A 25,327-nucleotide genomic window follows, 5' to 3' on the forward strand; every position below is an offset into this window, starting at 1 on the left:
GCGCACCCCTGTAATACACGTACCCTGCTGAAATCGCGGGTGGCACTTCCCGCGCACCCCAGTAATACACGTTCCCTGCTCGGCGTTTGCTGTTTGGCAGCCCTGTATACTGGTCCAGGGTCAGTGCAGCCCTTTGCACTGAATTGGGAATTTTGATGGCTTTTCCTTGCGCGAAGGCATACTTGGGGGTGTAACGGGCGCTGCTGCAGGGTCGCTGCGCCACGGCTGGTTTTGGAGGCTAAAATCCATGAATACGCTGTGCGCGGATATCGATTTTAGCGCACACAGCTGGCGCAGACATTTGCACGCGCACACTGTGCGCCAGCTGCATGCGCCACTTTTGTGCGAAATTCTATGAATTACCCTGTTAGTGTCATGCATACATAATTTTAGCATAATCTCATCATTTAGCTTGGTTGCTTGTTTTTTCCTTAGGATTCTCATTTTATTTTTGTACAAAACTAGGATTCGATTTTTAACATATTTAAACTGGGCGTTGGTGATTACTAGCTTTTTGGTAGTGCGCAAATCCTTATTTTCTTTACGTTTTAGAAGCTGTATTTCATAGTCAAAATTATTTGATTGATATGAACCAGTTGTCGAAGATTTAGTCTGAACACCTTGTATAACACCAGCAATCATTTTACTAATAGTTCCTTCTTTAACAAATGGTAAGACATCAGAATCCCAACATAGTGATTCCATAGCATATGCTGTTCTAACTTTCTCTGAAATTTGCACAACACAGGATTCCAGCTCACTGATAATTTAGATCGTTTAATTTCATATAGAGGTAGCTGATGATTGATGCTATGACATTCATGTGAGGATGTTAAACTCAACTGAATTGGAGTGTGATCTCCGCTGGTAATAGGGTAAATCATCACAGGTGAAACTGTGTGCAATAGTTCATTAGCTATCACGAAAAAATCAATCATCAAGGTTGAATCACCACGACTTCATGTGTGCTGGGGGCCGTCTGTCTGATTGTTCACAAAGGATAACTCCTTTGTGTCCAAATAGGCAACCCATTTGGCACCTCTATTCCGCACTACCATCTTCCTTGGGTTACCATAGGAAGTCGTTTCCTCCTTATTCGTATCACATAATGAGTTAAAGCCCCCTGCAATTATGATCTTTGGTAAGTTTCCTAAGTTGTGTATACATTCTAAGCATTGGTCCAGATCATCAAACATCTCTTCCAATGTAATTTTTAGTCAATTCCAATATAAGGATAGCATAAGAAAACAATCCTCCACATTTTCACCAATAGCTATTTTAATCGCTACTACATTGGAAGAACGGTATATTTGTGATGATTTGCATTTTAACCTATTGCTTATGGCAATTGCAATCCCACCTATCGGGCGGCCCAGTTGTCCCCTCCTTGCATGGCTACAAACTGTATTGAACCCCTCTAAAATCAAATCCTGCGTGCACATTGTTTCCTGTAAAAAAAAAAAAAAAATCAGACTGCACATCTTCAAGAAGGGTAGTGAGCCACCTATCAAGAGCCTGGTGGCCGCAAGAATTCCATGATATTAGGATTAGTTCTGCTTTCTTTATTTGCTAATCGGTAGTAGGTACATTTTTAAAGGCAGAGATGGATCGCATTATAGGCTTTACCCAAGCTAGATTTTTGGTTCCCCGCAGTCATGGCTATGAGCTGTGATATGCACGTTTGTTCTATTGATGTGGCAGATGATAGCTCATGCTGAGGGATCACGGATGGAATTGGCTTCTGCAGAAACTCCTGTGCCTCAATCTCACAGTTGAAGGTGTGCAGACTGAAACTCATCCTCTTCAATTCAGTTCTAAAGCTCCAAGTCAATTTCAACACCATTGAGTTGCATACATATCCCAACATCCTGTAGTTGTTTACTAATGCCAGAGCGATTCTATCGAAGTCAACAGTGGTTAGGATATGCAAAGATGGTATCCCTGCTAGTATTTCCAAAAGGAGATTCCTATTAATACGTTGGCCCTTTTAAAACATCTGGGTTTCCTTCTAGTCCTATAATGTTAAACTCTTCTGAGGAAGCAATCCCTTCCTTAGTTCTCCGTTCCTCAAAAGGTGTTTCCTGAGCGGTAGGACAGGGATTACTAGTTGATTGTCATGATTCCTGCCCCTCATGTCCCCAGCCCTCCAAGATGTCAGGCTGGAGCCAGGCCACGATCACCTACATGGCCCACAAGGGCCTCTCCATCCCTCCAAAGACCCACTTGGAGTCAGACTTGGCGCTTGTGGCACCAGACTCCCTCACTACCATAGGATAACATTGGGGATTGGACTTGTAGTGCATTGATGGGGACAAGATGGATGCCCCCACATATTTCGGTTCCCAGACCTGCATTTGCGGTCTAGTCTTTTGGGTGTGGTTCAGCCCAGAGACACCTGGGATACCCAGAGACGATTTAAGCCGCACCCAGGCTGAGAAAAATGCTTTGCGTTTTGTGCACCTGCAGCGTGACGCTCACTGTGTTCGGATCGGTCTCCAGTAGGCCTGCATCTTTTTTCTGCACTCGGCTCCTGCAAGAACAAGAACACAGTTAGGAACAGCCTTACCTTGCGCCACTTCTGCCCATCATTCATCGCTCCTTCTGTTCTGCGGGCATCTTTGGCGGTGTCATTCCCATCCCGGCACGCCGCTTCCTAAGGAAAAGGGAAAAGAACAGAAAAAAGGCATTAGTAAGCATTCTGCAAATCTTCGCTTATTTTTAAATACTGAACGAGCTTCAAACGCTTACCTGCATCTCCGGAACTTCTCATCCATCTGCAAGAGGGAAAAGACACTCCAGGTTAGCGTGGAAACATCTAGAGGTGCTGCATACCGCGCTTACCCACCGCATTTGTTCTTCATAACCGGCATCCACGCTGAAAAATTTGCGGCACCTAAAAGACACAGAAAAAGAACTCAGTTCAATGCAAATACGAAAGGGGTGCATCGCACATCGTGCTCTCACTCTCCTTCAGCAAAACTCATCTCAGCAGCACGCCGCCATCCCCGGACGCCGGCCATCATCTAAGGAAGGAAAGGAACAAAGTTAGAGAACTGTTCAAAAGACTCATTATACTTACCTGTCGGACTCCTGCCAGTGAAGTAACTAGGCAGCAACGAGCCCGCATCAATCGACGCACCCCTGCTCTGAAAGCAGGACGGAGAGCACACTGTCCAAGAAAACAAGGTGAGCTGTGGATCAAAGGGAGGGGTTGGACCCCGGGGAAGAAGGGGTCCAAGCACACAGAGACAATAGGGAGTTAAACTCTACCAATCCTGTGTTTCAGGCCCAGTCTCCAGTCGAATAGCCTCCAGGGAAGGGTTCGAGGTCGTAAGAGGTCAGAACAGGCTGAGTGACGTCCCCGTGGATACTAGGTTAGCGTTACATTGATATAGTGATGTTAACGGGATCCGTCGGGGATAATTTTTGGGCGTTTAAAGGAATAGAATGATTCACCTTCTGGTCCTCAACTGGGGCCTCAAGTTGGTGTTCGCTCTGTGTCAGTGGCTGTATGTATTTCGTCTCAGATAAATTAAATTCTCTTGCCAACATTTTGGAAGAGAGGACACCTCGTTCTACTGCAGTGTTTAAGGTTTGAATCATGCTCAAGATGGATAATTGGTCAGAAGGAGTTCCTTGTGGTCGATCATCTATTGTTACTTGTGTAGTGTCATTATCTGTGCGGCCAGATGGAGTTGCGGATAACACTATAGGTCCTAGCCCATGACTGAGATTGATAGGGTTTAATTGGGTGCCAATCTGTAAGGGAACAATGGGCACTACATGTGGGATTTTTGGTGGCAAGCAAATAAGCAAATATCTATGTGCTTACCTGGGCCGCAAACAATCACATAATCATTCTTAGTAAGCGGATACGTTGGTTTTGTGACAAGCAGATCAGAGCTACAGGCATCAGCATATGATGGACCGGCCCTAGTTCCTATGGTAGAATTGTCATTAGGCTTAGAGACCAAGGGTCCCATAGGGTTAGTTATTACTTCGTCAATATCCGCGTTTTGCCTTTTATTCACCATCTTCGAGGTAGATTTTGAAAATAGTTACCCAATCAAATTTTCATGGGTTCATGTTTAGAATCAGGTGCCACCCCATCCTGTATAGTAGGAGAACTAGTATTTTTCAGAGGTTTGCTTTTAGGTACCAAATTAGTAATGTTAGGGTTAGTAGTCTGGTTATCACTTTGATGGTTGCTAAGGGGTTCTTTGCAAATATATATATTTTGTATTATTATTTTCGGAGCTAAAGGATGCAATAAAAGTGCGCAGCTTTCCTCAGACCGTTGGTCTACATCAATGATTTCGTCTTCCTGAGGGGAAGGTGATGTACCTCTCACATCTTGATCTGCATCCTTATCATCTCCAGATGGATTACCATCTTTTGTTAACATATGTTTGCTTTCCTTGCGTTTATCAGCACATTTTTTGGCTTTCAAATGCATTTTTCTAATACGCCTTGAGGTAAACATGTTTTTTTTTCCCCATCTTTTATTTCATCTGCAGCATGTTCCTTCATAATTTTTAGCAGGACTGATGGACTATCAGGAGGTTATCAGGCTTGGGAGCGGGTGATTTTATATTTAAGGCAAGTTTTATCTCTCTGATATCATGCCTGATGGAATCAATATCAGTACCATCCTTACCAGAAGATACAGCCAAGCTAACGTGCGGGGAACCTGATTGCCCTTCATTTACTCCCAAGAGCATCTCATTCTCATTTGGGATGTAACATTGGGACTCTTTATCTACAAGAAGAGGTCTACCCAAACTGTATCTGATGATTACTGACAGCACATGGGCAGAGCACGGAAGGAAATGTCTCTTTGGCTAACATAAAGCCCTTGAGGCGATTGAGTTTCACCAGGATCTCATTAGAAGTGGCCTTCATTTCACGCAATGTGTGAAATCATGACCTTTGTCAAGAATCCTTATGATAACCGGAAAGGAATATGGACTTGTGGGTGATATGTTGTGAGGTATGTCAATGCCTTCTTCTTCCTGTGAGTCACTTCGAACAAAATTAGAGTGGGCTTCAATACAATTGGAATGTAACGGCTGTGATGATGGCAAGGACAGGGCTCTTTGCTTAAAGTAGGGGAAAGGCTGCAGACTGACATCACTTGGAGAATATTTAGAGTTTAGAATGGGCAGTCGCGGCAGAGTTGGGGAGATGGGACTAGTATTTAGATCATATAACAATTTCTTGTCTATTAGTGGGGTTAAAGCAACAATGGAAGCCTGAATGTGTTTTGTTTAATTCAAAAATCGGCGCAGATCCATTGCCCAAATTGGAACTGCTGATATCACCCTCCAAAATAGAACTATCCATAATATCCCGTCTACCATTAGATGCTATATTACTGTCATTTAAAACATTATCCTCCTTTGCTGTTTTAGGAGGTGAATTTGACAGAATGGCAGTGTTGTTACCTTCCACTATGCTAAGTGGGTGATTCATACTCACTGCCTCAGCATTCGGTTCGGTAGCTGTTGTATTGCCATCTGTCGGCACACACATCGCACCCATAGATGCTGATACAGGGTATGCAGTGTTTCCGCTGCATATCAAAGCATCAACATTGACAATTTTGTTAACGGGCATGTCAGTCAGGCGGCTACTGCGCAAGCCTGATGCCATGAGTCAAACCAGTGTCACAGAACACAATTTAAGTAACAATGCGTTCCAAGTATGACGTGAAAAGAGGGGAGCCTACTTACCCACCACCCTGCTAGTCCAACAGGAAAGGGCAAGAATGTTTCTCGATCGGCGCACTACACGCCGGGCACAGTGAACAGTCAACAGTCCACTTTCTGCCACTTCCTGGTCCGCTGGTCAGGAAGTATTTCAGCGTTCTCCTCAGTGGGTGGGGGCCGGGACTCGCAGTCTACAGACCAATGAGAGGGTTCTATAACAAAAGACACAGAAGGGGAGACGTTAGCAAGGTAAGTTTGAATCCCAGAATTGCTACATAACATGGAGCTAAGGAAGGAGGAGAGCACGGGGGGGGGGAGATGCTGTACGTGGAACAAGGCAGTACTCCTAGAAATAGTTACTTTGCTCAAGATGAATCACGTCACGGCTTGTGTTGCATTAAACAACTTCCTCCTGGTGGAAATGCAGCTTCTACGAGGAAGCGGATCGGCAGTCAACAGTCCACTTTCTGCCACTTCCTTTAATGTATGTATGTTTGTTTGTAAGCACTTCTGTAAATAAGTAAGCCTTCTGTTACAGCGCCACAATGCCTTAGGGCTGCTGTGCACTTTATAAATGCAAATAAATAAAATAATGTTCATGTTGTATATTTTGCTTATGTAGTCATCGACCAATCCTAAATAAAAAGGTTTTAAAAAGAGAAATGAAAATGCATCAACATCTGCAAAGTCTTTTAATAATGCCTGCATTTGCGGATAAGAGTGAGTTGACTTTTTCTTAGGAGGACATTAAAAATGTAAAGAAGAACAACAAACCCATCATCTGGCATTATCTGTCTGTTGACTTCTTCTTTGCTGAGACACATCTTTTTAAAAAGGTTATTAGGGGTGCTTTCTGTTTCGGCTCAGAAACGTGTTGTGTTTTTTCAATATTTTTCTTGTTTCAGGGATAAAGGACACTGGAGTTATAGCATCGAGTTTAAGGACGTCTTTCCTCGCTGCCTTCTGCACTTTTTAAGCTGTCAGAAGGATTACAGAGCAGTCAGATGCCACTAGTTAGCCTGTAGTTTGAGGAATCTGATTGGCTGTTCAGGACCTAAAGTGTAACATTCCCCATGCACAAGTTAAACTTTTCAATGCCCTTAGGACATGTACACAGACCCTAGTTAAGTGGGCGTATTTTGTCTTTGGGATGCACATTTCTTTGATTGTTGGGCCTGGCAAATGCTGCTTGGTCCCGAGTAGTGAACGTTTAAAACCTCTCTGGCACTTAGGGTTACGTTACGACAATACGTAGCAGGTTAAAGGACTACCGGCCACTACGTACAAAATGACAGAGAAACTACGAAATGTAATTTGGCACATTTTACATTTAATTTGACATGCATTTGCTACTTTTATTTATTAATATTTATAAAGTGCACAGCGACCCTTAGGCATCGTAGCGCTGTTAAAGAAAAAGTGTTGCTGGTTGCAGAAAAAAACATACTTGGTTTCATGACAACGTAGGTTGGAAATACATACGTAGTTATATGGTAATACATAGCACATGCAGGTTGAAATAGGAAAGGGGTGGGGTGTGGGTAGGGGGAGGAGGTGGGTTAGTTGAAGAGTGTGGTTTTGAGTCCTTTGTGGAGGGAGGTCTCAGCTCTGAGTGCGTTGGGTAGGGAGTTCCACAGTTTGGGGGCTATGTGTAGAAAGCTGAGCCCCCCCCCTTTGCTCTTTTGATGGGAGGGATGCACAGTTGGTTTGCGTAGCAAGTTCTTTTGGGGCGCGAAGATGTATCTCTGGATATTGTTTCAGATAGGTATGGACTGGCAGAGAGGCTTATGCATTAATGCGTTCATGTGAGGGTCTTGAAGGTGATTCTCTCTATTACCGGGAGCCAGTGGACAGCCCTTCTAACCTGTGTGATATGGTCTCTTTTAAGGATATTGAGGGCTGCTTGGAGCATGTTGTTTTGGACTATTTGATGCCTGTTTAGATTTTTGACCTTGGTGCCTGCTAGAAGAGCATTGCAGTAAACTAATTTGGCTCCAAAGGTGGCTCGGGCTATGGATCTGCAGTTTTGGATGGATAAGGAGGATTTTATGGCATTTATTAGTTTGGTGATATGGGCAGAGGCAGAAGTAATGGCACTGACCTGTCGTGTCATGGACATGGTGGAATCTAGATAGACCCCTAGGGTCTTTACTGAGGAGGAGACGGGGATGATGGAGTCGTCGATGGTGAAGTTACAATATTTTTGTTTTAGTTTGGACAGGATTTCTTTGGGAGCTATGATGATGATCTCTGTTTTAGCTCCATTTAAGCACAGACCATTGGCCGCCATCTTGGCTTGGATGGTGGCGTATATTTGGAGGAGTGCTGTTGAGTCTTGGTCGCATGATCCAGTGAGGGGGAGGAGTATTTGCCTATCGTCGGTGTAGTTGGTGTACGCTATGCTCAGGGAGTCCAATTTGTCGAAAAGAGGTTTTGTGAACAGGTTGTAGATGGGTAGGTGCTGTGCAGTAGCCCTGGGGAACTCCACAGTGGGTGGTGGTGGGAGCTGCGTTTGCCTGATCAGAGAAGACCTTCATGGCTCTGCCTTCTAAGAGGGATGATATCCAGGTGGAGGCTTGTTTATTGAAGTGAGCTGCATAGGTGAGATGGGTGGTGAGAATCTTATGATCGACGAGGTCAAGCGCGGCAGATAGGTCCAAGAGCAAGAGGAGAGCTGGTTTACCTTTATCCATTATCTCAGTTATCTGGTTTTTAAGGTCCAGGAGGGTGGTTTCTGTGCCATGGCCTTTACGGAACCCTGATTGTCTTTTACCTAGGATGGAGTTGGTTTCTAGGAAGTGTTGGGTCTGTTTGTGGGCTGCTTTATCCAGGATTTTAAGGAGAAATGGGACGGTGGTGATAGGACGGTAGTTGTTGGGGGATGAGGGGTCTAGTGAGTTTTTTTTTTTCCCGAAAGTGTCGTACCCAATCTTCTTTAAGGCTGTAAGGCACAGTGCCTGTGGTGAATGAGGCATTGATGAATGCAGTAATGAGAGGGGCCAGGGAATCGGCGCAGTCTTTGATGATTTTGGGAGGACAGATGTGCTCTTTAAACATGAAGGGTCAGAGGTTTCTAAGCGCGGACCTGTGGATCGAACTTGTGTTCCTCTGTGTCGTCTGGCTTCCAAGGCGAGCATGTTGCCACTGAGCTATCCTCCCGAGACAACATTTGTCTGAACTGTTAAGGTCTGCCACCCAGTCTAGGGTACGGCCTTTACAGTGGGTAGGGCAGGTGATTTTTTTTTTTTTGTATGAACCTAAGGTCTTTAAGTTCTTCAGCTAGGGCTGAGGCTGCTTTGTCCTTAGGTTCATTAAGACCTAGATTGAGGTCTGCGAGTAAGATGGTTTTTGTGGAGCTTTTTAGGTTGTTACTTAGGACATGGAGGAGGTGCCCTTGGAAATCAGGGGCTGTTCCTGGGGACCTCTATATGACCTGTAGATTTATAGTACCATTGAGGGATAGGGAGAATTTGGCTGAGCGGAGGTCAGAGTTGCCTCCCATGGGTGGTTGCATAGCCTAATGGAGAGCGCGTCCTTGGATATGAGGGCTACACCTCCAACTTTCGAGAGTTGTCTGTCTTGACCGAGGGTAGAGTTTCCCTGTGGGAGAGCGAGAGAGATTGCTGGACCCAATGCCTCATGGAGCCAGGTTTCTGTTTTGGCAATAAGGTCTAGATCCTGGGTGGTGGTGAGGTTGTTAATCTCGAGGGCATGTGCGGAGAGAGAGCGAGCATTGATAAGAGCACATTTGAGGGCAGGGGAGGAGAATTCTTTTTAGGGAAGGAGGTGTGAAGCTAGATGTGTGGATGAGTGGAGTGGCAGAAGGGGAGGTGGACTGTGTGAGTTTGGTGGTTTGGGGTAAGAGCGAGCAGGTAAATGTGCAGGATGGCTCAAAGTCTTTTGTGCTGGTGCCAGGCATGAAGTAATGGGCAGGACTTGAGTGAGCTTTACTGTGGTATTGAGTGAGGATGCATATGTGGTAGGAGTGCAGGAGCTTAGTTTGATATTTCTCCTAGTCGTGTGGTTAGGGAGGCTAGGGAACCGTGTGGGTTTAGTGCGTGATCTGAGTCTGTGGATCCTAGATACTAGGTGGGATACCGGGCCTAGAAGGGCTGTGAGGAAGCTCATAGCGGCATTGTTGGAAATGCTTGCAGGCTGCTGTGGTTTGTGGGGGGGGGGGGGCGAGAAGTGAGTTTGAGATTGGCATTATGACTGTATTAATGTGTAGGTAAGTTGCTAGTGTAAGTACTAGTAAAGTGAGGAGGTGACTGGTTAGAGTTGTGCGGTGAGTGAACTGGTAGGAAGACATAAACGATTGCTGTGATTGCGTGGTGGGATACATATTACTACAATATTACTACTCAGATTTCTGATTATATTTTTTAATTGAGCTTATTTTTGGCAACCTGTTACCTTTGGGGATTGTATTGGGGGCTATAGCACTTATGGAGTTGGCATTTCATTCTATAATTTTGTGAACCATCTGTATGCATATATACTGTACTGATCTTTCCCTTTCTTTTCCATGACAGCCATCAAGCAGTGGTCGCGCAGCAGAGCTCCTTGCTAAAGAAAGCGGAACCGTCCCTGGATTTATAGGTTTTGGAGCTGCTCAGAATGATTTGGGGTATGTTCCTGCAGTGCAAGGGGCGGAAGAAATTGACAGTTTAGTGGATGCTGATTTTCGAATGGTTCTCAGAAAACTCTCCAAAAGAGATGTCACAACGAAATTGAAGGTAGTTATACAATGTGAATCGAAAAATATTTTTGGGGAATGTACTGTAAATGTGATTTTTAGAATCCACAGCATTCTAACAATACTTATGAAAGTAAGCTTTAATGACAAATAATTGTGCTCTTTTTTAGATCAATTGTGTTAAAAAAATGTTATGACGTGCCCGCCTTGAGTAAACCTATTGTTGCTGTACCCGCACCCCCCTTTGAGTAAAAGCAGAGCCACGTAAAATTAGGGTTAGGCAAGATTTCCAGAGAACAGGATCAATAGTTTGTGTAGTATGATGGAAAGACTATTGAGGAACCGAATTTCATAAATGGCTGGTTTGTGTAGTATGATGGAAAGACTATTGAGGAACCAAATTCCATACGTGGCCCTAACTGCTCCTGGCTGAATTGGGGAGTAGGGGCACCGTTAAACCATCATTTCAGGTGGTTGGAAAAACTGTGGGCCATGCACATAAGGGAGAACGTTTTTTCAACAAAATGAAACTTACTGAAATGGGCTTTTATTCAACTGAAAATATGTTTTATTATTGCTTACAAAATAGCAAAAAGATAGAGGCGGGAGTGGGGCTACTGTAGCTCGGGTGAGATGTAGGTGGGTTGGGGTGTGGCAATGAGCAAAAACACACAACAGAAAAGTTCTGGTTCTGATGCTTTTTAATGTTCTAGTCGGGATGGGTTGTAATAAATTATCTCTGGGACCTTGAGGTGTCACCAGTAAGGGTTTCACCTTAGGAATGAAGGTGCAAGGAACGGGCCATGTAGATTATACCCCTTCTCTCAGGTATTCAGCATCCTGCGAGCTTCCCTATTTGTCACATGGGTATATCACCCAGCAAAACCTTTAGTTCACTCCTCTGGATCAAGGTTATAGATCCCGTCATTCTCCTTGCTTCCCCAGTCTGTGTTGTAGCACCAAGCACACTTCTTGCTTTACTTCAGAGTGTCAGGGTTATAGCATTATGAACGCTGTGTATCCGGACAAATGGCACCCAGAATGCACTGCATCCAGGTGTGTAGAACCCAGCCAGCACTGTAGGAATACAGGGTTCAGTGCGCTCTGCTTCTAGGGACAAAGTTCACAGCTTACTGCTCACATCCCTCTTCATCCAGTGATAATGGTGCCCATTTTGCAATGTTTTAAGGGATATGTTGCACAGCATGCTCTGAAGCCCATGCCTTCACACAATGCCTTCAGGGACTCCCTTAACCAAAGGATATACCACCAAGCTGCTCCGCTTTCAGGGATGAAGCACCCTCCTCACTTTGCTTCCAAGAATTTAGCGCCTAACTCACTGCCTTCAGGGACATAGCACCCATTTCATTATGCAGTTTGCACTGTCTTCAGGGGCACAGTGCCCAGTTGGCTTTGCAGTATACAGGCATACGTCTAGGTCACTGCAATTCTTGCCCTCTCTCTTCAGACTTCATAAGCCCCAGCTCTTGATGCAAGCAACGCTGCTGTCACAACACGTGTGTAGATCCCCACCAGCTTTACTGTCTACAGACCCACCACTTGCATCAAGAGTACTTAAAATGCACACACACTCCTACAAATGGTGAATAATAGGCATTTTAAAAATGGTGCTCTGGCTACAGTTGATCAGCTTCACTATTATGCCTGCCCTTGATTAAGTAAAAGGGAAACCTTGAAGCTCTAATTACCTCCCTCTTCAACTACCAATTGTGTTGAGTTGTCGGTGTTAGGCAAGAATTGATGTAGTAACCCTGTGGGAGACTACACCAACCTTGTCCTCTTGGTATTGGGTAACCCACCTTTTGGTATAGGTCTGTACTACACAATTTGGTAGTGTGACTGAGCAGCCAGGCTTTTCTCAAGAGGGGTAAATGTGAGCTGTAGCAATGAAATCCAGCAATGCAAGTAGCCAAGTAACACTTAAACTCAAGGTTTTTGTTAAATAATTATTTATTTATATATGTAACAATCAAATATACTTTAAAATACTTTTCCGGAATCAACACAAAGCTAGTAGATACTCTTTAGAGATGCTTCTTGCACACTTCCTACAGCCGGAGGTGACTTCACTAACTAGGACAGTAATGGCATTTATATATCACTAGTACACATTGTAAATTCTGATGTTTCGCGGAAAGGAAAGGTTAAGGGAAGGAAAAAGGTTAAACGGGTTTTCAGAGCATGTGAGCACTTAAATTCTCCAATGAAGTCTACATAAAAACCTTTCCCAGCAATAATAGTTAAAATCCAAAGTTATCACCTATGAGGGACTGTAAGCATCAAAACCAAATGGACTAGAAGAGTCTGCAGGGAGCCAGGACAGCCAAAGTCAATTGGAGCACAGTCTATGGAGCTGAGGCACTTCTTAGATAGCAAAGTCTTGCACTAAGTTGGAGAGTTTGTTGAAAAACATCAGTGTAGGGTCACAAGCTGTTACACTTGTGAAACGTAGAGCTGAAATAAACAAACAAATCGGAACAGTACCTTTGGTTGGAAGAAGAGTGGTCCAGCTGACCTTTGTCTGTTGGCAGCGATGCAGATCCTGGGTTCCTGGGGCTCAGTCGTGGGGACAAGATGGATGACGTCTGGAGGACTACTGCGGCAGCAATACGCAGTTCTGCGGCAGCTACAGGCTCTTTTCAGGTCAGCAGCACTTCGTGGTTTCAGCGCTAGGTAAACGGCACCACCATGGATGTTGGATATCGGTTGGGCTCCCTTCACTCCTTGAGTCCTGCACTCTGGTGATGAGACTCGAGCTCTGATCGCCCTGCTTCTGGTGGGTCCTGGGTAGACTCCTGGAGCTTCTGGCCGGATCACAGACGTTGCACTCGACTATGGATTTCTCGACCCCTGGCACTCGGTTCCTGCAGCAGCAAAGAAGTCGGGGAGGATGGTCCAGTGGAGGTCGTCTCGGGGTTAGTTGGTCCCACTAAACCAAGGGATGAAGTCGTCCCTTCTGGAGCTTCTCTTGTCGATTTAGAAAGGAGTTTCAGCACAACAGCATGGCTTCACCGGGCAATTCAAAGGTCCAGGAGGATGCAGCAAGCTTTGTTCATGATTTCTTCACCGGGTTGTTCTTCCATGTGGTCGACTCCGCCTCTAGCCCCAAAACCCTCTCCTTTTTAAGCAGGTTTCTCCCATTCATGCACAGCCCAGCCCAGCTGTCACTCAAACAGCAAGGTGGCTGTCCTAAAAGGACAGCCAGCCAGCCAATCTGGACTGGGTGCATTCAGGCATTCCTAAAAACAAAGGACAGGGATGTTTCAGGAAACTCCCTCACTTCCTGCCCTTGCAGGCACACGGGAGCCAGAGGCAGGTTTCAGTACTGAAGCCTTGCCAAAGGCAAAACGAACAAAGGACTCAAACCTGACTTGGTGCTCAGAGTAAAACCCAAGAAAGACCTCGCAAAACAGAATTTGTGAAAAGAAAATAGACCAGGGCCATTTTGACAAAATGTTCACCGATGGGTTCTAAACTGCAGCTGAGGATTCAGCCTGCAGTAGAAAAGCACAATGGTAGGAAAATTAAACCACTGCCACCAGCCATTTAAAGTAGTGAGGGTAACATTAAACATTTTCACATGAGTAGGTAGGATAAGGGGCTACTAAGTAACTCCCCAGCATTCCACATAAGATGGTGTGTGCTGGTCCCACAAAGAGAAAAGGTTAGTAAAGTCAATTTCACTTTACTATTCTTGGGAACAGTGGTTCACACAAGAAAAGGTATTTAAACCTTAAGAGAAATCTAAAGGATTTCTCTGTGACACCGCACTGAAGGTTCTGTGTGTCACCATGCAAAAAGTAGATGCCTATGGAGTTTGTCAGACTCCAAAAACAAAGGAAACACATAATCCAAATCGGGTCAAAATACATGAGAGAGTGAGAAAAAGGGCTCACTCACTCCAGGGTTAAAATTAAAAAGACGTTAAGTCCAGAAAAAGAGCTGAGGGTCTCTAAGTTTGAAGAGAATTGGCACAGAAATGAGAATTCCCTCTAACAGTCTGAACCTTCCATCCTTGAATGTGGAAGTGGTGAGCTCCTAGGGACTAGGTTGGTCCAGCTGCCAGCTGATGTGGCTCCCAGAGGGTGGTCGAGTAGGGATCCCGCTGGCTCATCTCGTTGTCTTCCTCCCTCGAATCGTAGTACAATACCATCTGGTGTTAAACAGCAGGATATTGCCCTGCAGGAATCCATCTCCCTAGAAGCCATGTAAGACTCATTTGCAGCCCAGGAGCCGGACTAGTAATCGCTGTGTTCAAAATGTTACATTTTGTCTACCTGGGATGTTCATGAGTCGCATAAAAGCTATTGTGAGGGGTCAGAAATGAAAGCCAGACACAAAGCTGTCATACTTTTATTAACCTAAATGGGTCGGGAAAATGCCTCTCTGACCCTGCTCTAAGAGGAGTTTCCCTACTTACAACCAGAAAACAAAGGATCGGTCTTTGTCAGGATGCCATAAATCAAAATCTGTCTGTGTCCAAACGTTCTATCCTCACACTACACACTAAATAATAAGGTGAGAATGTAAATGTCTTTAACCTGGTATTTGCAAAAGTTGTTAATAAATTGTAACACAACCGCTCCAACATAAATTCTCCTATGTAACAGAACCTTGGTTCCAGGGGATGGCTCCCTTCTCTTGGATTCCTCAACAGGATGTCAATGTCCATTGTTCCAACAGTTCTTTCTCTACTTGGCCCACAACAATCTTGCTAGGTAAAAACTGTCCAGCCTTGTGATTTCCTTCTTTTGAAAAGTTCTTCCTTTTCAATCAAAAACTATCTTTTCTTGGGATGTCTCTGTATGTTTGCAACTTGCCTAGTGTATTCCCCAGCCCGTACTTCTTAAGAACTTCCAACTGCCTGGTATACTTCATTGCCAGAACTTCTCATATACTCGCAATTTGCCTGGTTTACTCGCCTGCCAGGACTTCTTATTTCCATATGCGTGCAAAAGTCTCTCTTTACATTCACAATTGTATATCTGTTCCTCGATTCAGTATTTCAGTTGTTTTCAATGTTCAATTTCAGTTTTTTCCATATCGGCCTTCCATGCACTCATACATTTTCCGGGGTTTCCTTTGTATTCTGCCTCACAAGAAAAGTATTTATTTGCATTTATCAAGCACTCACACAGCCCAGGGGCATTGATTTGTATCGTTTCAGTCTCTATGGCCTTACAACTTTGCTTGGACTGACTCACACGCTCTGTGTGACATTTTGGGTCCCGTTTGCACTTACGCTGCGCAGCCCTGTGTGAGAGACCTGACGGTATTCTCCCAAGCAGACCTCGAGAATCCCTTATTTAGGTGGCATGGGGAGGGCTGACACTCTCAGATCCCAACCCTGGGGGCGGACGAGCGAGAATGGATCACCTGGATGGGGGGGAACCCATTGTTATGTTTGGGGGGAGGGGGGTAGGGAATGACCCAGGTGAGACGCAGTATTATACCAGGGGGCTGGGGGGAAGAGAAGAGGACAGGATCCCTGAGACCTTTTGTAGGCTGTACCAGATCTGCCTTCTTTCCTCCCAATGAATCTCCCTTGCCCAGATCCAACGACCAATCCGTATATGTCAAAACTCTTAGGAACCCAAACCCTTTTGCACTACCTCTCGCAGAATCCTTGTTTTCCTGTGTCCTACCCGAATACTCCCAGTTATTCTTGTCCCGCCCCTCTGATTATTTCCCGAACTCCCAATCTGATGTGACAAAACACTACCCTTCCCACAATCTCCCCTATTCAACTCACAAACCATACAAAGCTCACTTTTCTGACTTTACCAACCACCCCCTTCCCTATAATCCCTTTTCCCAATCCTATGCTGTAGGATAATTAGAAGTTCTACCCCCCACTCCCTTTTTCCAACACAAACACTTTTCTACACCACGACAGACAACGTACTATCACCTGAGCCATTTACCTGATGGGTCCCAACACGAGGGTCCGGCAGAGTGGGGCAATTGACAAAAACTATGCACACTTGACGGCCCTCTGCCTTCCTCACAGGGATAAAAGGCAGAGCACGAAAGCACACTTTGAGCAAGGCCGAACAGGGGAGAAAGGCGGAGAGACCTGGGAATCACCCTTGCCCTTTTCACCTCAGACCTGCAAAGCCTCCGAAAAGGAAATCATAAGACTGGGAAGTCCAGCTGGTGTGTGTTGCGACAGGTGTCAACGGCACACAGGGCCCTCCCGCGCTGATGGTCAAAGAGGGGATAAGCGCTTGCCACCTTGGTGCCGTCCGATACTCCCGAGACAAGAGACTTCAGCAGTTCAGCACAGCCAGTGAGGCGGAGAAGACAGACAGTAAAACCTAACTGTGCTGGGCCCAAGGTTGCAGGCGGCAACCTTGTTGAACAAAGAAATGGTGTAATAGAACTTTAAAGAAATCCTAGTAAAAGGTTCAGAAGCCGAGTGGTCAGGCGTTGCAGGGGCACTCATTCTAAGGACTCTGATTGAAGCCCCTTTGGGGTATGTCGTTTTGTTGAAACTATGAAGACCAAGAGGCCTTAGGAGAGGCTAGTGTAATGTGTCAAAGTGGTCCTACGAGGGTCGAGCAAAACTCCTCGTACACTCGAAAGTCTTTGACACATAATTGAAGTGAACTGTGACATTGGCAAATGTGAACCGACTGAGGCCTTCTTACAAATCAGGGTAAGCAGGGACACATCCGAGAACCAGATATTAATAGGACTGTGTAAAGCCTGGCTGGGGGCTTTAAGGGAAGCCTGGTTGGGGTTTTTAAGGAAAGCCTGACTGTGGGCTTAGACCCAAGCTTAAATAAAGAGAAGAGCCAGAGATTATGTGAACTGTGACAAATGTGAACCTGACAGAGGGATGGCTATGAATGAAGGGAAAATAGTAACATACCTGTGAACATTGTGACAACTAATGTGAACCCGGCTGAGGGATGTCCACAATGGATAGTTGGTGAAAAGGACATTGAGACTGTGAAGTGATAGGTTTTTGAGTGAATGGCCGTAATGAACCCGATTGAGGGAAGCTAATGTTTTAAGAAAATCGGAGCCCGGCTGAGGGGGATCCAAGAGGCAAAGTGCAGTCGCCCAACGTGAAAACATTGCCAAAGGAACTTTTGTTTGTTTTGGTACAGCCGGCCTGCTAAGGCAAGATACATCTGCAGGAAATTGACTTAGCCCCGGAAGTTCCTGGCATCATTGAAAGGAACTGTAACCTTGTGCTGACTAGGCCCAGGAGTGTTCTGTGCTCAAAGGTCCTGCTTTGTCCCGTGCTAAAAACATGGGGAAGGGAGACCCAGCTATACCATCCTGACTTATCATTTGGTGAACACTTCTTTCTTTTCTTTCAAACATTATCCCACAATATTTTGTAATTTATTTGTAAGGATTAGCAATTTTTTTTTTCTTTTTTTTAGTTATAGGCCTTTTTTATTTGACAAGCCGCCACTGGGACTGCTTTTATATTTTTTGATGTTCGTAGCTTGCTCCCATCTTAGATTTAGGTTTAGAGTAGTTGTTTTTCTCACCCGTTATGCAGTTTAATAAACACCCTTGAACTGTGATCATTTGTGTCTGTCTTTAATGTTGCCACCATGAGATTCTTACATCTGCCACTTGCCTTCCACTCTTGACTGTCTTTGACATCTCTCTGCATTCTCCCGCGTCTCTGCTCCTGCATGCCTTCAGTTCCCTGGTGAGAGTAACGCTGCCCCTTCCAGCTGCCGAACACTGAGGAACCGTCTCTTGGTTCCTGTCTTTTCTGCAGCCCTGCTTGCTCTCGCAACGATTCGGTCCCTATTTGTTGTTGAGCACCTTGGCCCTGCCTCACCGGCTCGTACCTCCAGCTTCCCATGCCTCTAATGGAGATGCAACATCTTCTCCTGAGCTCCCTCTCATAGTTTGGTTTCCATTTTTAAATGCCCACAGGTGGTCCCTCGAAATAACTGGCACGTTCGTTGAGCTTGAGGCTCCTGCTGCTCTGCATCATTTCCTTCATCCTCTTCGTCTCAGTACTTTGGTGGTTGTGGGAATTGGAGTCCACTGGTATCAACTGATGGACAGTACTTGGAGAACCTCTCTCGATGATTCCATATCAAAGATCAGTTCTATGTGAAGGGGAATTGGAACTGAAATAGGTTTTGTCTGAGTGTTTGGGTTTCAGACCATGGATGGGAGTTTGGCCTAAAGGGTGTTGAGAAAAGGCTTTTTAAAGGCTTTTCTATTTTCCCTGAAGAGGGGGGAACCGATGCATGGCAAAAGGCCATTAGGGTATTGGGTATAAGGGGGTCTTTTCCATGTGAAAATGGGGGCTACCACGTCTCACCCGATGCAGTCAGGATTATCTCCCCGGAGGTTGCGCCCCCCCCCCCGCCAAAGACCCCACTGCCCCATGTGAACCTCCCTGATCTAGCCGTCCCCATGGTGAGGATCAGGAAAGGGCTGCTGTCCCCTGGCCAAATGAAAGAAGGTCTCTGCTGGGAAAACGGTGACGAGCCCATTGGATTCATCACACTATACCCAAAGGTTATCTCATGGATAACAAGAGAGAGAAGGCTTAGGCGCTCTGCGCCCCAGCACAGCTCAAGCCTTGGCACAGTGAAGAAGCTGCAGAACCCTGGGGCACTCCTTACTCCGCAGAAAGTGAATTCAAGACGGCGATGCACACACATTTAACACTTCACCGACCTGCATTAGCAAAAATAATGATAATTCAGAACAAATAATCGAATAACAATATTAATAATAATATAATGGGTGTTATTAACAGGTTCCCCAGTAATAACCAGTCAGACTTCAGAATTCAAGTTAAGATGAGGAATAACCTAATAGGAGTAACATTAGAAGCCACACCCCAGTTCAGGGGGTATAATAGTAGCTGGGAAATCTCAGAACGAGATTGAATCCTAGAAGAGACGGATATGCCTGGTTGTGCTCCCTTGCCAAAAGGGGAGAGTCATGAAGGAAGCGGAATCTGGGGTGGATTACTACTTGGAACAATGTTGTAACAATTTAGGAAAGGCTGAACGAATCCAGCCTGGAAGCAAACCATTCCCGGAGGCTCTCGACGGAGAAGCTAACCAGGGTTCTTGGAAAGTTATTGTCACTTCTTGAGGGAATTGGAAGACCAAAGCTTGAGGTCATCCACCAGCGACCTTAAGGTGCATGGCAGAAGGACTGTCCCTGTGGCAGGAAGGTGAAATAATATCAGCTGCCTGAAAAGGACTCTATTGAGGGTTGACGGGGTGAATATCCATGACCTCTTTTGAGATTCCTGAGCAAAGCCAGCATTTAGGAGAGACCTGTTGAGAATCCCAAACAAAGACAAAGATAAAGATAAGGAGAGACCTACGAGCCTAAGAGAGACTTGTTGTGAATTCCGAATAAAACCAAGAGCTGGGAAAGACTAGTTGTATCACTGAGAAGCCCAAAACAGCAGAAATGTACAAGAATCTAAGATACAGCTGACGAAGAGCCTGAAGGAGACAGCACTGTGAAGTTGAAACCTTGGTAGACTTCTTGGTGGACCAAAAAGATAACAGAGGCCAGATGAAGTGACTATACCATGAGTAACTGCTGCAGGAGCCTTTACAGAGGAATATTTCTGATTTGTGCATTGGAATAGGGCTGGACTTTGAAGAGTAGGTTTGGAATATGTATGTTGTAGCATAGGCTTTCCTGGTGGCTAAGGACTTGTTAAGATTAAGCGTTGGAACTTTACGCTGCAAAAATGTAAGGAAGGGAATTCAGGATAGTTTAAGCAAGAAACAAGGTAAGCCTAGACATTATCAATCACAAAAAACAATAGACTCTAGTTTCCCAAAAAGTGTACCTATAGTTGTTAGATAAGTATTCATATTTTGACAAAAAAACCCTGCAGGTCATCAAAGCATATCCTTTATTCCAATCCTTAAATTCTCAACATAGCGTGAGTAACTAAGACCTCCAATTTTAGATAAAATGCCACCTTGATCTTCGACCCATCACACGACTGCTCGCTCTTCATTTCTAAATTAGCCAGTGCAGCCAGACTCAACCTTCTCGATATCAGAAAAATCAGCAAATCAGTAATCTTCCTTTCAATAATGCTAAACCACGTATCTCCTACCTAGTCCTATCAATATCCGACTACTGTGCCATTCTGCTCTATTGCCTTCCTAACTATGCATTTTTCAACCTTCCTTAATTTACTTCTACCCGTCGCCAGATTGGCTGGCGATCTATGAAATAAAGGGCTAAATATAAACTTCTTCTCATCTTTAAAACTATTTGTGGACTAGCCCCATCCTACGTATCTGCTCATCTCACTCTGTATTCTCTCCCTCGATTGCTACGATCGTCCTCGGATCACCACTTGTGTTTCCCTTCTCCTGGGTTCTTGCTTCCATCATAAAGTGGAAGTAACTCCTTCAATATTCTATCACAAAAGACCAGGGTAAGGACTCCTTTCTCCTAGACCTTATATAAAGGTTCTCCTAAGTGGTCTTTAATCACTACTTGGATTAGTCTCTTTAACTCCTTCCAGGAAGTAGGAAAAACTCCAAACTTTATTTGGCTTTCATTTACCACTCTGATGAGGGAGATGGCTTCCATTCCACTCTACATGGGCAGCAGTATTGGGTAAACCACTGCAATGAGGGAGATGACTCCAGATATTTATTTATAAGGTGCCGAAAGCCCGCAAGCATTGGGGCGCTGAGTCATTTACATTGACAGGACAACACTTTCAGAGGGCAGGTTAGAAGGGAGTAAGAATTACTCGAAACGCAATGTTTTAAAGGATTTTCTGAATATTGTTGGGTCAGGTTCAGTTCTCGGAGGAATGGGAAGTGAATCCCAGAAAGTGGCTGCTTTTACTGGAAAAGATCTTCCGAGTCCCTTTGCTCATCTGTGGTCTGGGCAAACTATCTGCATTTTGTTAGCAGAGCTGTCATGAACTTGAGATCATGCCCCTTTTGGACCTCCTGGTCCTTGTCTCAACGGGGCTTACATTCCGTACTACTTCCAACATGGCCGTCCAGCGCTGAAGCCCTTGCTCGCTCCATGCGCTGAACGCGGCGTGATCTATTTATAGACCACGCCTTCCGCGGCTCCGCGCGTCTCAATGCTATTGTAGAGTAGCCTCAGACGTGTGTTCGTAGCTTGCAGTATTGTTTCCTTGTCCCAGTGCTATTACCCGCTCCTGACCCTTTCCCCCTTCCTGATTCCGAGCATTACTAGCTTTTCCCAGACTCCCGGATTCCTGCACTCCGCGCTCCCGGAACTAAACGCAACCTGGAACCAGACGAGACTCGCGCAGTGCTGTTCAAGACCAGGAGCGTTCGCAAGAAGGCAGCGATCGAAGACACCGGCAAACACCGTACCCAGGTGAGAAGGGGGGGGAACTCCTTGACAAGAGCGCAATATTCTGGATGGAAAATATTGTGGGATTAAGGATTTTAAATAGGCAAGAGCCTGTCCAAAGACACATCTGTGAACCATGGTTCCTACTTGTATTGCTCGCCCAGAGTGCACGGAAAGTCATTAATCACCAGCGCAATTGCAGAGCCAATACTTTAAACGCAGGTAGACGACGCAATGACTTATAACCACACGCACGCTTAGAAAATAATGAGCACTTATACGACTATTTATTCAAAGCTTGGAAGCAACAAGTGATAACACAGAAATAAATCACAGAAAAGACCGAGAATTCCAAAGAAAATACATCACCGTGGGCGTAACTGAATCCCCCATCTCGCCAGAAGCGGCTGGAAGACCCCGATAACAGCCTGGCCGAGAGCACAACAGCCCACAGGTATGCCGGACAAAGGCGTCCCCCTTCCGACTGAGGTCTTTGTACTTTTCCCGTCTGACCGTAGAGGGGTTCCGCATATATGCACTCCTCAAAAAGGGGTGGTAATTTCTCGAACCTTCTGGCAATGCACTTGCGCATTGATGGGCAACCGTTGGTTGCCAGCTGGGTCAACCGACAGTAACCTCAAGGAGCAAAGCACTTTCCTCTCCTAAGAACAAACGCCACGGAAAACAGTCCCATAACTCATAACAAGACGTAACAAAACCAGCTTTCCCAGCAGAATGTCCTTGACTGCATACCAGGTTTGGAAAGCATGTTTTCTTCAGCAAAGTAAATTCAGCTCTCAGCAAAGTAAGTACAGCTTTTCACTGAGGCATGGAGTAAATATCCATTATGGCTCTGAGTACCCCAGAATACGCTGCGCACCAGTGCCATGTTTTAGCTCAAGCATAACACTACTTTAAAGTTTATTTGTTCCTGAATAGGAAGCCAGTGGAGGTTTTTTCTGTACTTTGAGATATTTTCGCATCTTCAGACTTTAACAATGCATACTGCATCATTTTGAAACACTTGACATTTTTTCAGACTCGAGTTTGAGGCTCCAATCAATAAATAGGGAGTTGCAGTAATCGAGCTTTGAGACTATAGAAGCTTGGGCGTTGGTTGCGCTATTGTTTTCTGAGATGTAATAGCGGATGTTTCTAAGAAGACAAAGGTGGTAGTTATAGGTTTGGCTCAACTTGTTGACGTACACCTCAGAGTTCAAGTCCAGCTGAATACCTAAAGTTTTCACATTGGACTAAATAGGAATGGTGTTGTCTCAGATTATAAAGCTCTTGAAAGCAGGCCTAAATTTTGCCCGAGCCCGTCTGTTTTTTTTGCCATTGAGGCAAAGCCAATTTGAGGACATCCAGAGTTCTATCTGATGGTAGATGTTCGTAAGAGCCACGGAATTGGTTATTTAATCCCCAGTATAGTCTATAACTAACTGGGTGTCGACCGCATAGATTGTGAAAAATGCGCCCAGATTGCCCAGTGGGGAACAAAGAGGCCTGATGGATATATTAAACAGGATAGGGAATAGTCTAGCCCCCTGGGGGACTCCACACCAGAATGGGACTGTTGGAGAGCATGCAATCCCCACAGACTTTTGGAATCTCGGTCAGTTAAGGAGTGAAACCAGTTGACAGCCCCCTCAGAACAATGTCCTAGGTGACAAAGGGAGCGAAGAAGGCGTTCGTGGTCCACCAAAGCGAACACTGCTGATAGATCCAGCAATCCCGTTTTACCTCTTTCAGCGATTTTCAACATGTGTGATTGGATCTCCACCAAAGCTGTCTCGGTGCTATAACAGAGTCGGAAACCTGAAAGTCTGTCTTGGAGTATGTTGTTGGCTTCCACATATTTTTGAAATTTTTGGCAGCAAGTTTGTCGAGAATCTTAAGGAGGAAGTTGCAGTTTGTAATTGGCCTGAGCTTTCCGGGATCCTTTGGATTTAGGTTGGGTTTCTTCAGCAACAGAATGACCAAGACGATTTTGATTGACTTCGGAATCCTGCCGTCTCTAAAAGATGCATTCACAAGTCTAGTCAAAAAAGGAGCAAATAAGTCTTTGTGTTCTAGGATTACCTTGCGAGGCAGTATATTTTCCGGACAAGAAGTTGGTTGCTTGGATTTAAGGTGTTTCTGCATGTCGGGTACAGTTATTGGGAAGAAGGAGAAGAGAGGATGATTTTCGATTTTAGACCCAGGGGGTTGATACGTGTTTGGATCGGTGACGTTAAACGGGGCTTCTTTGATTTTCTCTCTGCTGTTTATTATTTCAAATGCCTTTTGAACTGCTATGGAGTCCTGATTGGAGGGAACAAACAAGGTTTGGAGAGCCTTAACGTTTTTTTGGAGCAGCTGGGCGCTTGATTTATCACCAGGTTGTAATAATCAAATACAATTTTGTTTTTGAAAATTTTGTCTACATCCTTCCAGGCCTCCTCCTTTTCATCAGATCAATGTTTTCACCACCATAATTCTAATTTATGTTTTCCTTTTCTAGTAGAGCGAGTTGCGGGCTAAACCATTTTTGATGGCCAGGATTTTCTCCACCATCTTCGAAAATGAGCTTGAGAAAAACGAGACCGGGTGTTCAATGGAGTTCGTACTAGAAGTTTGTCATGGCAGTTTCAAGGCATGTAGATAAATCGAGGGCATGTATTTTTTAAAGTTACGATTAGTAACTACTTTTGTAGGGTTGGGAGGTTTAACAGGGCTCTCAGGGGTTGGAAATGGAAATCAATGTTATAATGGCCTGACCAGATACAGGGACGGGTTTGGTCAATGTTGTTGATTTTGAGAGGCACTCTGCTTGTGCAGTGGTGTTTGACTGACCGCTCCGACGAGGGAGATGACTCCTGATGCACTCTGGCTCAATTTCATGGTTCGGATTGTCACCACTGTGACGAGGGATATAACTCCTGATGCAGTCTGGCTTCTTGGTTTGGCTTCCCGGACCCCTCCCTGTCTTTCAGCCGTTCCCATTACCTTGTTCTCTGTTGGGACATGGCTCTGGTTCTTCTTGGGTTCGCGGGTGCATTCCGCTGCGATTTCTGCCACCTGCTCGGCCACGTGACATGTTCCGGCTGGTGGTCTCGGCACTGTTTCCAGACCTCATGGTCCATCTCACTGCGATCGTGCTGCCACCTCGATTGCTTCTTCCTTCTGGTGAGTCGGCTTCCAACTGGCTCCTGGGACATTGTAGTAGCCTCCCGTTCTTTGCCACCTCTGTCTGGAGGAACAGCTTCTCTGCATCGCTGGTCCTATCTGTTTGAGACTCCCATTCAGGTTTTGTGTGTTGCTGGCTTCCGTGTGCTCCTTCACCATCTCCCTTTGTCCAGGCTGTACACCGGATTCTTTTTTCTTGTAGTACTTTGTCTCTCTTTATCCCTGACAGCTGGTTCTTCCCCTGCAAACTGTTAGGTATGTTCTTTGTCTGTGAAAAGTTCGTCAAGTCTTTCCTTGCTATCAATGGAGTGATCTTCATGTTTCTTGATAGCCACCTCATACCAGTACTTAAGTGGTTTTGCAGGTTATTGCCCCACATTTCTCTCACTCTTTCATCCCAGTACAACCAATA

At 45.2% G+C, this 25,327-nt stretch overlaps 1 protein-coding gene across 1 annotated transcript in view; it reads left to right on the forward strand.

Annotated features, from left to right (window-relative positions):
• The window catches only part of LTN1 (listerin E3 ubiquitin protein ligase 1), a 1,629,727-nt gene that overhangs the window by 24,415 nt on the left and 1,579,985 nt on the right, over window positions 1-25,327 (forward strand). Inside the window, exon 2 of the mRNA XM_069636371.1 lies at window positions 10,241-10,444. Coding sequence (XP_069492472.1) covers window positions 10,241-10,444 — 204 coding nt within the window. The remainder of the gene's footprint in view (window positions 1-10,240; window positions 10,445-25,327) is intronic.

The sequence above is a fragment of the Ambystoma mexicanum genome, chromosome 7p (genome assembly GCF_040938575.1).
Source record: "Ambystoma mexicanum isolate Mex_15411 chromosome 7p, UKY_AmexF1_1, whole genome shotgun sequence".
In the NCBI taxonomy this organism is placed as follows: Eukaryota; Metazoa; Chordata; class Amphibia; order Caudata; family Ambystomatidae; genus Ambystoma; species Ambystoma mexicanum.